The sequence below is a fragment of the Oncorhynchus clarkii genome, chromosome 29, assembly GCF_045791955.1.
Source record: "Oncorhynchus clarkii lewisi isolate Uvic-CL-2024 chromosome 29, UVic_Ocla_1.0, whole genome shotgun sequence".
Classification (NCBI taxonomy): Eukaryota; Metazoa; Chordata; class Actinopteri; order Salmoniformes; family Salmonidae; genus Oncorhynchus; species Oncorhynchus clarkii.
The window spans coordinates 16,405,223-16,420,629 of NC_092175.1; the positions used below are offsets into that span (position 1 = coordinate 16,405,223).

At 43.0% G+C, this 15,407-nt stretch overlaps 1 protein-coding gene across 1 annotated transcript in view; it reads left to right on the forward strand.

The window, feature by feature from the left end:
- Window positions 1–1,454: 1,454 nt before the first annotated feature.
- Window positions 1,455–15,407, forward strand: part of LOC139388725 (neural proliferation differentiation and control protein 1-like) — a 56,188-nt gene continuing 42,235 nt past the window's right edge. The window contains exon 1 of the mRNA XM_071135591.1: window positions 1,455–1,750. Within this exon, the coding sequence (XP_070991692.1) occupies window positions 1,651–1,750 (100 nt within the window). The 5' untranslated portion in view covers window positions 1,455–1,650. The remainder of the gene's footprint in view (window positions 1,751–15,407) is intronic.

A 15,407-nucleotide genomic window follows, 5' to 3' on the forward strand; every position in this document is an offset into this window, starting at 1 on the left:
CACTTATTTACTTCTGATATTTGAAACCTTGTAAACTGCTTGTCCTATTAGCACTGTGGTGATGGTTTTACTAATACATTAGTAATAATATTGGCATTGCAGCTTCTGCTCCTTCCTACACTGATCAGCAGGGTGCGCCCTCTCACACGATCCAAGATGTCCTCCCAGACCCACTCATTCTCCCTGCCCAGTCTGGGTCACTCCAAGCTCCTCACCTCAAAGAAGAAGCAGCCCATCAGATTTGAGCCTTCAATTTGACCAATGTCCAAAGAGCTGAATTGTGAATTTTAAAGTGATTTCCTCTCCTCCCATCTGCAATGATCTGAAAGAACAGTGTGGTTTCCCGGAGCACCGGAACAGCCGGACAGGCCTCGAGGTAAACCACTACTCACACTCCACGTCTTGGAGGTCATATGTAGCCATGGGAATGAGGTTATTTGATTGATTCTCACACTTAATGAGCAATACCGCTACAAAAACTGTGGGCCAGTTTTCCGGACCCAGATTAAGCCCATTTATGGACAGGAAACCTATATCAATGGAGAATTTCCATTGAGCTTGTTTGTTAGTCCAGGACTAGGTTTAGAGGCAATTTATACTTGATCCGAAATGTGGTCAGAGGTGACATGTAGATGGTGTGACGCAATTGCGGAGTATGAATGCCCTGCCTTCTGCATAGGCCTTATCACTGTAAATGCTGCACGGCCAACGCAGAAATCGGATTGACCATGCAGCGCCTTTAAATCTGTGTTCGAGAAACCAACCCTGTATGTACAGTACAGTATGGCTAGCTGCATTAAAGCTATCCCCTTTTGCTGCCAGCGGACGGGAGAAGGCCTGACAGTGGAACTCTAGATGTGGAGTGCTCGGACTAGGACCCATATGAAAACGAAGTCACCTTCCTCGTCGATGCTAACACCAACATGCACTAAAGCTGTGCTCACTGTCTGGTACTTACACTGTCATAACATTTGCCTATTTTCGTGCTAACAATGTTATTATCTCAGAAAAGTGTGATAGTGGAAACTCAAACTAGCTGCTTAGACCTACATAACCTTTCTATGGCATTATAATCATGGACTTTCCATTGCGTTTCTTATCTTGCAAACAAGATAACATTGCTGCCCCCCCCCCCCCCCCCCCCCCCCCCACCCTTGCTACAGTGATATCATCGGTGATGGTAGAACATGAGTTAAAGCCTATGTTCATTTATGTGCGACTGATAGTGGTTAATCCAGAGACAATGTAATAAACTGTTTTTGGTCAAACATTGGAGGCAACAGCAGAAAACACCTGCATTTCGCCTACCTGCCTGCGCTCGGTCTGTTAGATTGGCAAAATTACCAAACCTGTTTTCTAATCGCGTCATGACGCCGACACCAAGATTTTACGTAGCCTACCGCCGCAGTTCACCGTGCCTCTCCATCTGATCTCTCCGTTGCAGAATTCCCCTTGCTTCAATTTGCGCACCGCGATCTTTAGCAGTGCTACGGATTAACCAGCGGCTCATAGACCGTGAACCGGACTGTCCACTAGTGTAGGATTTATTTGTCACGGAAAACACTTCGCACTGAAAACGAGTAGGGGGAATGATGACCAACCCTATGCCCCGGTGTCTGGCTCACGGTTCCTAAAGAAGTCCTCTCAAGGATGCTGCCTTCGAAGCGGATCGAACGACAACCCGGGGCCTCGCTTCAGCCCGGGGTTCTCCTGTGTATCATTCTCGCCACTGTCAGTGCAAGTATGCCAGGTAAGCATATCGTTTTATTACAGCACAAGGGAAACTGTTTCAAAAAATATATATATATATATTATATATAGTTTTGTTCTGTCTCATGTAAAGTTATACAATTATGCCTTTATTATAATGTCTTCAGATTCTCAAAACAGCCTGCATTCAATGTAAAAACAACAGCAACCATAACATATACAATAACATTATTTGGCCGATCATTTTGGGTTGAAAATTGTCCAAAGGGCACTGAAATGGATATGTTGGATATTGATATTGGATATGTTAAGTCAATTGTGTTTATGTAACGCTTAGTGCGTGACTAGGAGTTGTGAGCAAACTAAGAAAAGGGAACCAGGAAAGGGCATTCTCCGTATAGTGTATACCCTAGCAAATGGACGTAGTCTAGCCTATATTGCTTGACATGTGTTGTCATTCATATAACAATCTATAATTTTTAAGTAAATATGTATGTGCAGTCTTAGCCTATACTGCATTGGGTTAATCTAATCAAACACACTACGTGATTTTAATTCAAATGTTATTTTCATGGAAATTTCGAACATGTAGACCTCATTTAAATCACAATTGTATAAGAGAGAGATGCGATTGAAAAGGATGAATTAGAGAATTAAAGATGCATTCTTGTGTGATTTCAAACAGTAGTTTTGAAAGTGGTGCTCACGAGTCAAAAGTGGTCCCGTTTTTTTGTGCGCACCTCATCCGATTGTGTACTATGTCACCCATTTCATGTGATATGTTACAAATGTAGCCATTTGTATATCATACAATGTTTGCAATTTGTGTGATATGTAAGATCCCAGAGTGCATCTAGAATAGTAGTGTCTGCGAGGCTATCCCCCAGCTGCGTGATATCTGGGGCCAAAAATGAGAGGTACTGACTGACCATGAGAGAATCTCTCCTGAGCTCTCAACACTGTGAGAAACACAACTGCTGGATACTCTTACACACATAATCTCTTCATTTTACTGGACACACACACATTATCATTATCTCACTGACCACTCGCACCACTCAATCAATGAAATGTATTTTATAAAGCCCATTTTACAACAGCAGTTGTCACAAAGTGCTAGACAGATACCCAGTCTAAAAACCCAAAGAGCAAGCAATGCAGATGTAGAACCATCGTGGCTAGGAAAAACTCCCTAGAAAGACAGGAACCTAGGAAGAAACCTAGAGAGGAACCAGGCTCCGAGGTTTGGCCAGTCCTCTTCTGGCTGTTCCATTTAGGACAGATCGTTCTTCAAGACGTTTAAACATTCATAGATGACCATCAGGGTCAGATAATAACCACAGTGGTTATAGGGGGTGGAACACAATAACACCTCAGGAGTAAATGTCAGTTGGCTTTTCATAGCCGAGCATTCAGAGGTTAAGAGAGAGAGAGAGCGATTCTGGAGCATTAAGGCGTCCGTAGGCTTCCCAGACAAAACAGTTTGGAAGAGTTTGTGCATATATTATGACAACATTTTGTGACGTTTTTGTTCATGTTGGACTTCGGCAGTTCGGGCACACAACATGTTTTGGGGCGCAAGCCGAAATTCGGGAGCCGATGTATATGAGCCTTCGTCTGTGATTGGTCAACAGTAGGGATTCTTCAATAAAGTATTTGTCGTCATTCCACGAGACACAATTTTCATGCACCAAACATCTGTTAGATGTAAAATCGCACAACTAAGATCTCTGCAAAAAAAGTCAAAATTAATGACAGATTTCTTGATTTATCTTAGATTAATTCTGACTTTTGAGAAAGTGGGAGTGGCTAGGTTGTTGCTACGGTGACTCGAGGAACAAACTAAATTAACTGCCAGGGTACAATATAATGAACATAACACACCCACAAAGTACAACACCGCCAAGACCCAAATCTCATTTTTTTAATGAGCAGTAGAAAAACACATGCGGACTCAGGCCAGGGGAGAAGGACTGCTCCCTCTCATTGAGGATTTCAAATTCAAGGCCGACCGGGGTTCTGCAGGTTATGTTTTCATAAAGCAGGAACCCCCATAAGGGGAGTATGGCGGCTCTTCATATGGTCAATATTCGTGGACATACATTTTTTTTTAACACAGTCATGGTAGCAATACTTGCTTCTATTTCACCAGTATGTCTTGAACCAATTATTTACAAAACACACACAGATTTTTTTTTATTTAGTTAGGCAAGTCGGTTAAGAACAAATTCTTATTTGCAATGACGAACCTGGATGAAGCTGGGCCAAACCTGGACGATGCTGGGCCAATTGTGCGCCGCCCTATAGGACTCCCAATCAAGGCCGGTTGTGATACAGCCTGGATTCGAACCAGGGTGTCTGTAGTGACGCCTATATCACTGAGATGCAGTGCCTTAGATACTCAATGAGGGGGCAGCCCTGAGCTAGCCTGCAACGTCACTTCCTAGAGTAGCTCACACTGCACATAAAATGTTTCCAAAAACTCCTCCAAGAAGCAAGATGGTGGTGATACATTAAAACAGCACTTCTTGATCTTCAAATGTGCAACTGAGACTTCACATAGGAAGTCGGATGACAACGGGGGGTTACATAACCTATGACTTCCATTCTTTTTACAAGCCAGTAACTCCGACCCTGTTATAGGGTCAGAGGCAGTGAAATCAAATCAAATGTTATTTCTCACATGTACCGAATACAACAGGTTGTGGACTTTACAGTGTAGGCGAGTGGAGAGTCAGGCAGAGACAGCAAGGGTGGTCACTCCAGTGCCTTGTCGTTCAACTTTCGCACCCCTGGACCTGACTACACTCAATCGTAGGACCTACTGAAGAGATGAGCCTTCGGTAAGGATTAAAGGTTGAGGCCGAGTCTGCGTCTCTCACATGGGTAGGCAGACCATTTCATTAAAAAAAGGATCTCTATAGGAGAAAGCCCTGCCTTCAGCTGTTTGCTTAGAAATTCTAGGAACAACGAGGAGGCCTGCGTCTTGTGACCGTAGCGTACGTGTAGGTATGTACGTCAGGACCATCCTCTCTCTGCCCCTTTAACTTCCTCCTTCTATGCTGATTCTCCCTGTTGTCATCCGTGTTTTGTTTTTTAAGGTCAGGTATGTCATTGCAGAGGCAGTGCTTTTGTGTGGCTCACTGGCACTCTTGTCACTAATATTATTCAGTGATTCTCCTGGGGGCTGGCTTGTGTTAGATGGAGAGATTACAGTTAGACTGCTAGTCACAAATAACATGTGCACGCACATGCACGCAAGTGCACATACACACAGTCAGTAATCAGTAATACAGTAGAAAAAAGGAGAGTCTATATACATTGTGTGCAAAAGGCATGAGGAGGTAGGCGAATAATTACAATTTTGCAGATTAACACTGGGGTGATAAATGATCAGATGGTCATGTACAGGTAGAGAGATTGGTGTGCAAAAGAGCAGAAAATAAAATAAATAAAAACAGTATGGGGATGAGGTAGGTAAAAATGGGTGGGCTATTTACCGATAGACTATGTACAGCTGCAGCGATCGGTTAGCTGCTCAGATAGCAGATGTTTGAAGTTGGCGAGGGAGATAAAAGTCTCCAACTTCAGCGATTTTTGCAATTCGTTCCAGTCACAGGCAGCAGAGAACTGGAATGAAAGGCGGCCAAATGAGGTGTGACATAACATTTGATTTGATTTACATTCAGTAACGGAATTACATGTGTTCCTGATATGTATAGTGCATTCGGAAAGTATTCAGACCCCTTGACATTTAGTTAGATTTATTTGAAAATGAATTATATAACACATTTCCTCATTAATTTACACACAATACCCAATAATGACGAAGCGAAAACATGTTTTTAGATTTGTTAGCAAATTTATAAAACATTAAAAACATACCTTATTTACATAACTATTCAGACCCTTTGCTATGAGACTCGAAATTGAGCTCAGATGCATCCTGTTTCCATTGATCATCCTTGATGTTTCTACAACTTGATTGGAGTCCACCTGTAGTGAATTCAATTGATTGGACATGATTTGGAAAGGCACAGACCTGTCCATATAAGGTCTCACAGTTGACAGTGCATATCAGAGCAAAAACCATGGCATGAGGTCGAAATAATTGTCCGTAGAGCTCCGAGACAGGATTGTGTCAAGGAAGGGTACCAAAACATGTTTGCAGCACTGAAGGTCCCCAAGAACACAGTGGCCTCTCATTCTTAAATGGAAGAAGTTTGGAACCACCAAGACTCTTCCAAGAGCTGGCCGCCTGGCCAAACTGAGCAATCGGGGGAAGGGCCTTGTTCAAGGGAGGTGACCAAGAACCCGATGGTCACTCTGACAGTTCCTCTGGTGGAGTGCTGCAGAGATGGTTGTCCTTCTGGAAGGTTCTCCATACTCCACAATCAGGCCTTTATGGTAGAGTTGCCAAACGGAAGCCACTCCTCAGTAAAAGGCACATGACTTGGAGTTTTCCAAAAGGCACCTAAAGGACTCTCAGACCATGAGAAACAAGATTATCTGGTCTGATGAAACCAAGATTGAACTCTTTGGCCTGAATGGCCATCCCTACAATGTAACATGGTGGTAGGAGCATCATGTTGAAAATAGCTGTGCAGCAATGCTCCCCATCCAACCTGACAGAGCTTGAGAGGATCTGCAGGGAAGAATGGGAGAAACACCCCCAAATACATGTGTGCCAAGATTGTATCGTCATGCCCAAGAAGACCTGAGGCTGTAGTTGCTGCCAAAGGTGCTTCAACAAAGTACTGAGTAAAGGGTCTGAATACTTATGTAAATGTGTTTTTTTTATACATTTGCAATAAATTCTAAAAAACTGTATTTGCTTTGTCATTATGGGGTATTGTGTGTAGATTGATGAGAAATATATATATATATATATATCCATTTTAAAAGGCTGTAACATAACAAAATGTGGAAAAAGTCAAGGGGTCTGAATACTTTCCAAATGCACAGTACTATACATAAATGCACAATAATGGATATGAATATCATTCTTTTCATGGTGATGTATCCTGAATAGGTACACAAATATAGACATTTGCAATATTCTTATTTTGCATATTTGGCTGGTATTCTACACATGGGCTATTATTGTAATGAGGTCCACCCCCAAACAAGACCACATTTGGTTGGTCTGGAGCAGACCAAATCTGAACCAATCATAGACGTCTATGTTTCACAAATTTGGACATCACAGTACAGCACAGTAGAGTAGAATGGAGTTCAGTACAGTACTGTACTCTAGTGTGCTCTACTGTACTGAACTCTACTGTACAGTTCTGCACTGTACTTTTCTTTACTCTACTGTATTGTATTGTTCTGTTCTTTAGTGTGCTGTCCAAACTTGTGAAACATAGATGTCTATGATTGGTTCAGATTTGGTTTGGCCAGAGTGGACTGACCAAATTTCAACTACTTTTCAACCTCAATGGATGTCCGGTGTTGGTCGGTGCTCGTTGCAGTAAATGGAAAAAGAGTAGGTGGTAGGTGTCATGGTAGGTATCAGGAAGACCCGGGAAGGTGACATTAACTGGAGAGAGAGGGGCTCTAACCACTTCTGGGAACATTGGAAACACTGAACAAACCAACAACACAAAGAATTATCTATCCAAAATGGAGATGTATGGGTAAACCACTTCTCCAGTCTTTTTGGCTCTAGAACGAAGAACAAACAGCAAAAACATATACATGATCAATTAAACTATTAAAGACTACCAGAACCCATTTGATTCTCCAATTACCTTGAATGAACTATAGGATAAAATAAAAACCCTCCAACCCAAAAAGGCCTGTGGTGTTTATGGTATCCTCAATGAATTGATCAAATACACAGACAACAGCTCTGGCATCTTCCCCAATATTTGGAACCAAGGACTGATCATCCCAATCCACACAAGTGGAGACAAAATTTGACCCCAATAAATACAGTGGGATATGCGTCAACAGCAACCTTGGGAAAATTTTCTGCATTATCATAAACAGCAGACTTGTATATTTCCTCAGTGAAAACAATGTACTGAGCAAATGTCTGATTGGCTTTTTACCAATTTATCGTACGACAGACCACATATTCACCCTGCACACCCTAATTGACAAACAAACCGAAACAATGGCAAAGTCTTCTCATGCTTTGTTGATTTCAAAAAAGCCTTCGACTCAATTTGGCATGTGGGTCTGCTATACAAATTGATGTAAAGTGGTGTTGGGGGAAAAACACAACATTATAAAATCCATGTACACAAACAAGTGTGCGGTCAAAATAGGCAAAAAACACATTTCTTCCCACAGGGCTGTGGGGAGACAGGGATGCATCTTAAGCCCCACCCTCTTCAACATATATATCAACGAATTGGCACGGGCACTAGAACAGTCTGCAGCACCCGGCCTCACCCTACTAGAATCTGATGTCAAATATCTACTGTTTGCTGATGATCTGGTGCTTCTGCCACCAACCAAGGAGGGCCTACTACAGCAGCACCTAGATCTTCTGCACAGATTATGCCAGACCTGGGCCCTGACAGTAAATCTCAGTAAGACCAAAATAATGGTGTTCTAAAAAAGGTCCAGTCGCCAGGACCACAAATACAAATTCCATCTAGACACCGTTGCCCTAGAGCACACAAAAAAACTATACATACTTCAGCCTAAAAATCAGCGCCAGTGGGAACTTCCACAAAGCTGTGAACGATCTGACAGACAAGGCAAGAAGGGCATTCTATGCCATCAAAAGGAACTAAAAATTCGATATACCAATTAGGATCTGGCTAAAAATACTTGAATCAGTTATAGAACCCATTGCCCTTTATGGCTGTGAGGTCTGGGGTCCGTCCGCTCACCAACCAAGAATTCACAAAATGGGACAAACACCAAATTGAGACTGCATGCAGAATTCTGAAAAAATATCCTCTGTGTACATCGTAAAACACCAAATAATGCATGCAGAGCAGAATTAGGCCGATACCCGCAACTGATCAAAATACAGGAAAGAGATGTTAAATTCTACAACCACCTAAAAGGAAGCGATTTCCAAACCTTCCTTAACCTACAGAGAGATTAACCTGGAGAGATGAACACTGTGACCTACCCAAACTTAAGGAAAGCTTTGACTATGTACAGACTCAGTGAGCATAGCCTTGCTATTGAGAAAGGCAGACCTGGCTCTCAAGAGAAGCCAGGCTATGTGCACACTGCCCACAAAATGAGGTGGAAACTGAGCTGCACTTCCTAACCTCCTGCCAAATGTATGACCATATTAGAGATACATATTTCCCTCAGATTATCTACTGGGTGAAATACCACAGTGTGCCATCACAACAGCAATATTTGTGACCTGTTGCCACAAGATATGGGTAACTAGTGAAGAGCAAACACCATTGTAAATACAACCCATATGTAGAGTATGTTTATTTATTTTCCCTTTAGTACTTTAACCATTTGCACATCCTTACAACACTATATACAGTTGAAGTCAGTTGAAGTCAGCCAAATACATTTAAACTCAGTTTTTCACAATTCCTGACATTTAATCCTAGTAAAAAAAATCCCCTGTTTTAGGTCAGTTAGGATCACCACTTTATTTTAAGAATGTGAAATGTCAGAATAATAGTAGAGTGGTTTATTTCAGGTTTTATTTATTTCATCACATTCCCAGTGGGTCAGAAGTTTACATACAATCAATTAGTATTTGGTAGCATTGCCTTTAAATTGTTTAATTTGGGTCAAATGTTTCAGGTAGCCTTCCACAAGCTTCCCACAATAAGTTGGGTGAACGTTTGGCCCATTCCTCCTGAGCTGGTGTAACTGAGTCAGGTTGGTAGGCCTCCTTGCTCGCACACACTTTTTCAGTTCTGCCCACGAATTTTCTATAGGATTGAGGTCAGGGCTTTGTGATGGCCACTCCAATATCTTGACTTTGTTGCCCTTAAGCCATTTTGCCACAAGTTTGTAAGTATGCTTGGGGTCATTGTCCATTTGGAAGACCCATTTGCGACCAAGCTTTAACTTCCTGACTGATGTCTATAGATTTGCTTCAATATATCCACATACTTTTCCTTCCTCATGAAGCCATCTATTTTTTGAAGTGCACCAGTCCCTCCTGCAGCAAAGCACCCCCACAACATGATGCTGCCACCCCCTGTGCTTCACGGTTGGGATGGTGTTTTTCGGCTTGCAAGCCTCCCCCTTTTTTCTCCAAACACAACGATGGTCACTAAAACACATTTGTGTACACAATTTGAGAGAAATAAGCTTTTTTTTGCATATGGAACACTTCTGAGTTTTTGTTTCAGCTCATAAAACATGAGACCAATAATTTACATGTGTCTCACTGGGCCATGAGTCCGGCAGACCTGCTCTCACTTGGGGCCAAAGCCAGGCCATTGGTACTTTTCGGCAACATTTACATAACAATGGCTAACTGTGAACTTTAACACCTTCTCAGAAAGCAACTGTTTTGATTATGCGGAGGTTATTGATTCTGCTCTTCACAAGTCCTCACTGTCAGCCCTAGCTATGGAAAAACAAGGGTGTAACACTGGTGTTGTAGTCGAAAAGCGGCGTAAGTGACGAATGCTGTTACTACCTGCTCTGAGATCAGTTAGGCTCAGGAGGGGTCAGAAGACTGTGATTCAGTAATAAAGCTGGATTGAGGAACCTGGCAGTGAAAATACATAAATCCTGGTCTTGAACCAACATGGCAGCAGGCACTAAGCCGATAAAGACCTCCGAGAGCGGGTTAGGAACTATTCTGCAGCTGCTGGTGCGTTAATATGATGTAATGTTTCATTTATAAGCTAGAACTCATTCTTCATTATCCCCCTGGCCAAATGTGAGCTAAAAACCTACTTTTTCCGAGATGAGGTATAATATAAGGAAATGTACTACACGTCCATAGACGCAGAGGAAGACTATACAGTTGAGGGGTTGCTCTCAGAAAGATTCCTTTGAAATGAATGTTGCACTTTTGAAATCTCTTGCGTAACAACCAGAAAGGAGGTATTATCGATCTGTTTGGTCGGTCTTTGGGGCAAGGAGGAAGAAAGGAAGATTGTTTTTTCTCACAACACAGGGACTTGTTGCCGTGGCAACTCTGAAGCCTCACAGCAGACCAGGCAAGCAAGTTTCTCCCAGCCAGCCCAGGGGAAATCATGGCACAGACTCTCAGTGAAATTGTGCCTGGCAATGTGATTCCTCCCATTGATCCAGAGATATTTAACCAGACTTAACCCATTTCATCTTGAATCAATGCTGTCTATGTTGCGCTGTAGGGTTTCTGCTAATCTCACTGTCCTCTGAGAGAGAGAGAGAGATGTCAAAAAAAAGAGAGAGAATGAAGACAGTGAAGGCTTGCTGTATTTGTGGTAGTCACTGCTATCATGGCGCAGATGAACAGGCTGTGTCTGTGTGTCCTATTTTCTGTCATCTGTTCTGGTTCTCACTAATGCTAATAACCAGGTCATTAGCCTAATGGACATTGGTAATAACTGGCTGTGTCAGACATTATGGAAATGGTTTTCTGTGTGTGTGAAGAGAGAGAGAGAGAAGGGAGCAAGAGATAGGGAGGAGGAAAGACATGTGCAGTATGAAAGTTATCAGTGATGCACAGCAGAGAAAGAGTCTGACCCGGCTTCACCCGTTATTGTGGAACTGTGAAGTCGTGTGTCAGTCAAATCCACTATTCAGGAACAAATTATTTCACTTGTCTGAATTCACTTCCTTGTCATTTTTTGCCTTGTCACCCCCACACAGTGAGTGACTGTAATTTATGTCTGTCTTATACTGAACAAAAATATAAATGCAACATTTTAAAGTGTTGGTCCCATGTTTCATGAGCTTCAATTAAAGATCCCAGATGTTTTTTTTACATCCCTGTTAGTGAGAATTTCTACATTACCAAGATAATCTATCCACCTGACAGGTGTGGAATACCAAGAAAATGATCAAACACCATTATCATTACACAGATGCACCTTGAGCTGGGGACAATAAACGGCCACTCTAAAATGTGCAGTTTTGTCACACAACACAATGCCACGGATGTCTTAAGTTTTGAGGGAGTGTGCAATTGGCATGTTGACTGCAGGAATGTCCAACAGAGCTGTTGCCAGAGAATTTGTTTTTTTCTCTACCATAAGCCACCTTCAACGTCTTTTTAGAGAATTTGGCAGTACGTCCAACCAACTTCTCAACTGCAGGCCACGTGTAATCACGCCAGCCCAGGACCTCCACATCCAGCTTCATTACCTGCGGTATCGTCTGTAACCAGTCACTAAGACAGCTGAAACTGTGGGTTTGTACAACTGAAGAGTTTCTGCTCAAACAGTCAGAAACTCATCTGCGTACCCATCGTCACTGGCACGCTGGAGAAGTGTGCTCTTCATGGATGAATCCGGGTTTCAACTGTACCAGGCAGATGGCAGACAGCAAGTAAAGCGTCGTATGGGCAATCGATTTTCTGATTTCAATGTTATGAACAGAGTGCCCCATTGTGGCGGTGGGGTTATGGTATGGGCAGGCATAAGCTATGGACAACAAAGACCATTGCCTTTTATAGATGGCAATTTGAATGCACAGAGATACCATGACAAGTCCTGAGGCCCATTGCCGTGCCATTCATCTCCCGCCATCACCTTATGTTTCAGCATGATAATGCACGGCCCCATGACGCCAATATCCAGCAACTTCGCACAGCCGGGCCTCCCGAGTGGCACAGTGGTCTAAGGCACTGCATCGCAGTGCTAGCTGTGCGACCAGAGATTCTGGATTTGAGTCCAGTATTTGTAGCAGCCGCCCACGACTGGGAGACACATTTGGCCCAGCGTCGTCCGGGTTAGGGGAGGGTTTGGCCGGCAGGGATGGCCTTGTCCCATCGCGCACTAGAGTCTCCTGTGGCGTGCCGGGCGCAGTGCACACTGACACGGTCACCAGGTGCACAGTGTTTCCTCCGACACATTGGTGCAGCTGGCTTCTGGCGTAAGTGGGCATTGTGTCAAGAAGTTGTGCGGCTTGGTTGGGTTGTGTTTTGGAGGACGCACGGCTCTCGACCTTCGCCTCTCCTAAATCCATACGGGAGTTGCAGCGATGAGACAAGACTGTAACTACCAATTGGATACCACGAAATTGGTGAGAAATGGGGTAAAAAAAAACAACCTTTGTACAGCCATTGAAGAGGAGAGCGACAACATACACAGGCCACAATCAACAGCCTAATCAACTCTATGCGAAGGAGATGTGTCATGCTGTATGAGGCAAATGGTGGTCACATGAGATAGACTGGTTGTCTCATCCACGCCCCAACTTTAAAAAAAAAGGTATACATATCTGTATTCCCAGTCATGTGAAATCCATAGATTAGGGCCTAATTAAGTTATTTCCTTATATGAACCGTAACTCAGTAAAATCTTTGAAATTGTTGCATGTTGCGTTTATATTTTTTGTTCGGTGTAGTTGTGAGGTTTTGTGTGTGACTGTGAGTGCATCTGCTTCCACTCTAAAGGTGCAGTGTGAGCCTCAAGGGCCTCTTCAACACTTTTGAAGGACTTAACAAGAAATCGCTATTGCGACAGAGTCTCTTGTCAGGCTTTTTTCACTGAAGATAAATCAAATCAAATTTTCGTGAACAACAGGTGCAGACTTGCTCCACAACAGCCCTTCCGTTTCCTGAAGTCCACTATCAGCTCCTTTGTCTTGCTGACGTTGAGAGAGAGGTTGTTGTCCCCTATATAGCCTCCCTATAGACTGTCTCATCGTCATCGGTGATCAGGCCTACCACCTCCGTGTCGTCTGCAAACTTAATGATGGTGTTGGAGTCACGTGTGGCCACGCAGTCGTGGGTGAACAGGGAGTACAGGGAGGGACTACGCATGCACCTCTGAGGTGCCCCCGTGTTGAGGGTCAGCATGGCAGATGTGTTATTGACTTCTCTCACCACCTGGAGGCGGCCTGTCAGGAAGTCCAGGATCTAGTAGCAGAGGGAGGTGTTCAGTCCCCGGGTCTTTAGCTTAGTGATGAGCTTGGAGGGTGCAATGGTGTTAAACGCTGATAAGGTATTTGCTCACCTATATCAGGGTCATGGTTAAATCACCAGACTGAACCTGTATCCTGAGGATAGGAACAGCTTGGTTTGATAGGGCCATTTTCCTACTCGTTTCAAATTGCACTATACTTTTAACCCTGTGGGCCCTGGTGCCGTTTGATACCCATCCCACGATACATGCTTCCATTAATATGATGAGTGTAGACGGCCAGCTCTAACTAATACAGTTAGGCCTATTATGCTCTATTTGCAGTCACAAGGTATGAATGGGATAAGGGTGCTTCGAACCTTTAATACACATTGTCTGACAGACGTGGTATATCAGACCGTATACCATGGGTGTGGAAAAACATTTAATTGTATTGCTGTAATTACTTTGGTAACCAGTTTATAATAGCAATAAGGCACCTTGTGGGTTTTTGCTATATGGCCAATATACCAGGGTTAAGGGCTGTGGCCAAGCATTCTGCGTTGCGTCGTACATAAGAGAACAGCCCTTAGCCGTGGTATATTGGCCATATACCACACCTCCTCCGGCCTTATTGCATAAATGAATAATACTCTTTGTGAGTACTGGCTGTTTGGTATAGTTGAATAACTCATGGGCTTCACACCTATTACGTATGTTCCTGTTTTGAGATGAGAATTTATAATTGGGCTACAAAAAATGCCCTGTCCTTGCTGGGTGAAATATTAACAGTGACACTTCCTATACAGACGTGTGCGTCCATTAGATTGCCTGAGGCAGACCTAGTCATATCCTCCGCAACGGTCTCTTCAGTCTATGCTGATGCTGCTATCTGCAGTCACTTGACTTGGGAGCATTTCCATACAGGATTTACACCAGTGTTTTTCCCAAGGCTCAGACTTCTCTGTTTCCATCGACACGGGCGGACAAGTACAGTTACAGTTGGGGTCCATCCGAAATGGGACCCAGTTTCCTGTACAGTGCACTACTTTCTTTTGATCAGGGACCGTAGAGTCCTGGACTATACACAGTGCCTTGCAAAAGTATTTCTTCACATGTTATTGTGTTACAAAGTGGGATTCAAATTGATTTAAATGTCTTTTCTTTTTTTTTTTTGTCAACCATCTACACAAAATACTCTAATGTCAATGTGGAAGAAAAATCTTATATATTTTTAAAATATAAACAAAAAAATCTGACCCTTTGTTTAGGCAAGCCTAAATTATAAAGCACTAACATTTTGCTTAACAGATCACAAAATAAGTTACATGGACTCACTCTGTGTGAAATAATAAGGCTTGACATGATCTTTGAATGACTAACCCTTCCTCTGTCCCCCATACATACAACATCTGTAAGGTCCCTCAGTCAAGTATTGAATTTCAAGCACAGATTCCACTACAAAGACCAGGGAGCTTTTCGAAAGCCCCATAAAAGAAGAGCAGCGATTGGTAGATGGGTAACAATAACAAATCAGACATTGAGGATCTCTTCAAGCCTGGTCAAGTTAATAATTATGCTGTGGATTATGCATTAAACCACCCAGACACATCAAAGATAGTATTCCTTCTGAACTGAGCTACAGGACAGGAATTCAACTGCTCAGGGACGTGACCATGAGGCCATTGGTGATTTTATAACAGCTACAGAGTTAAATGGCTGAGATAGAACTGAGGATGGATC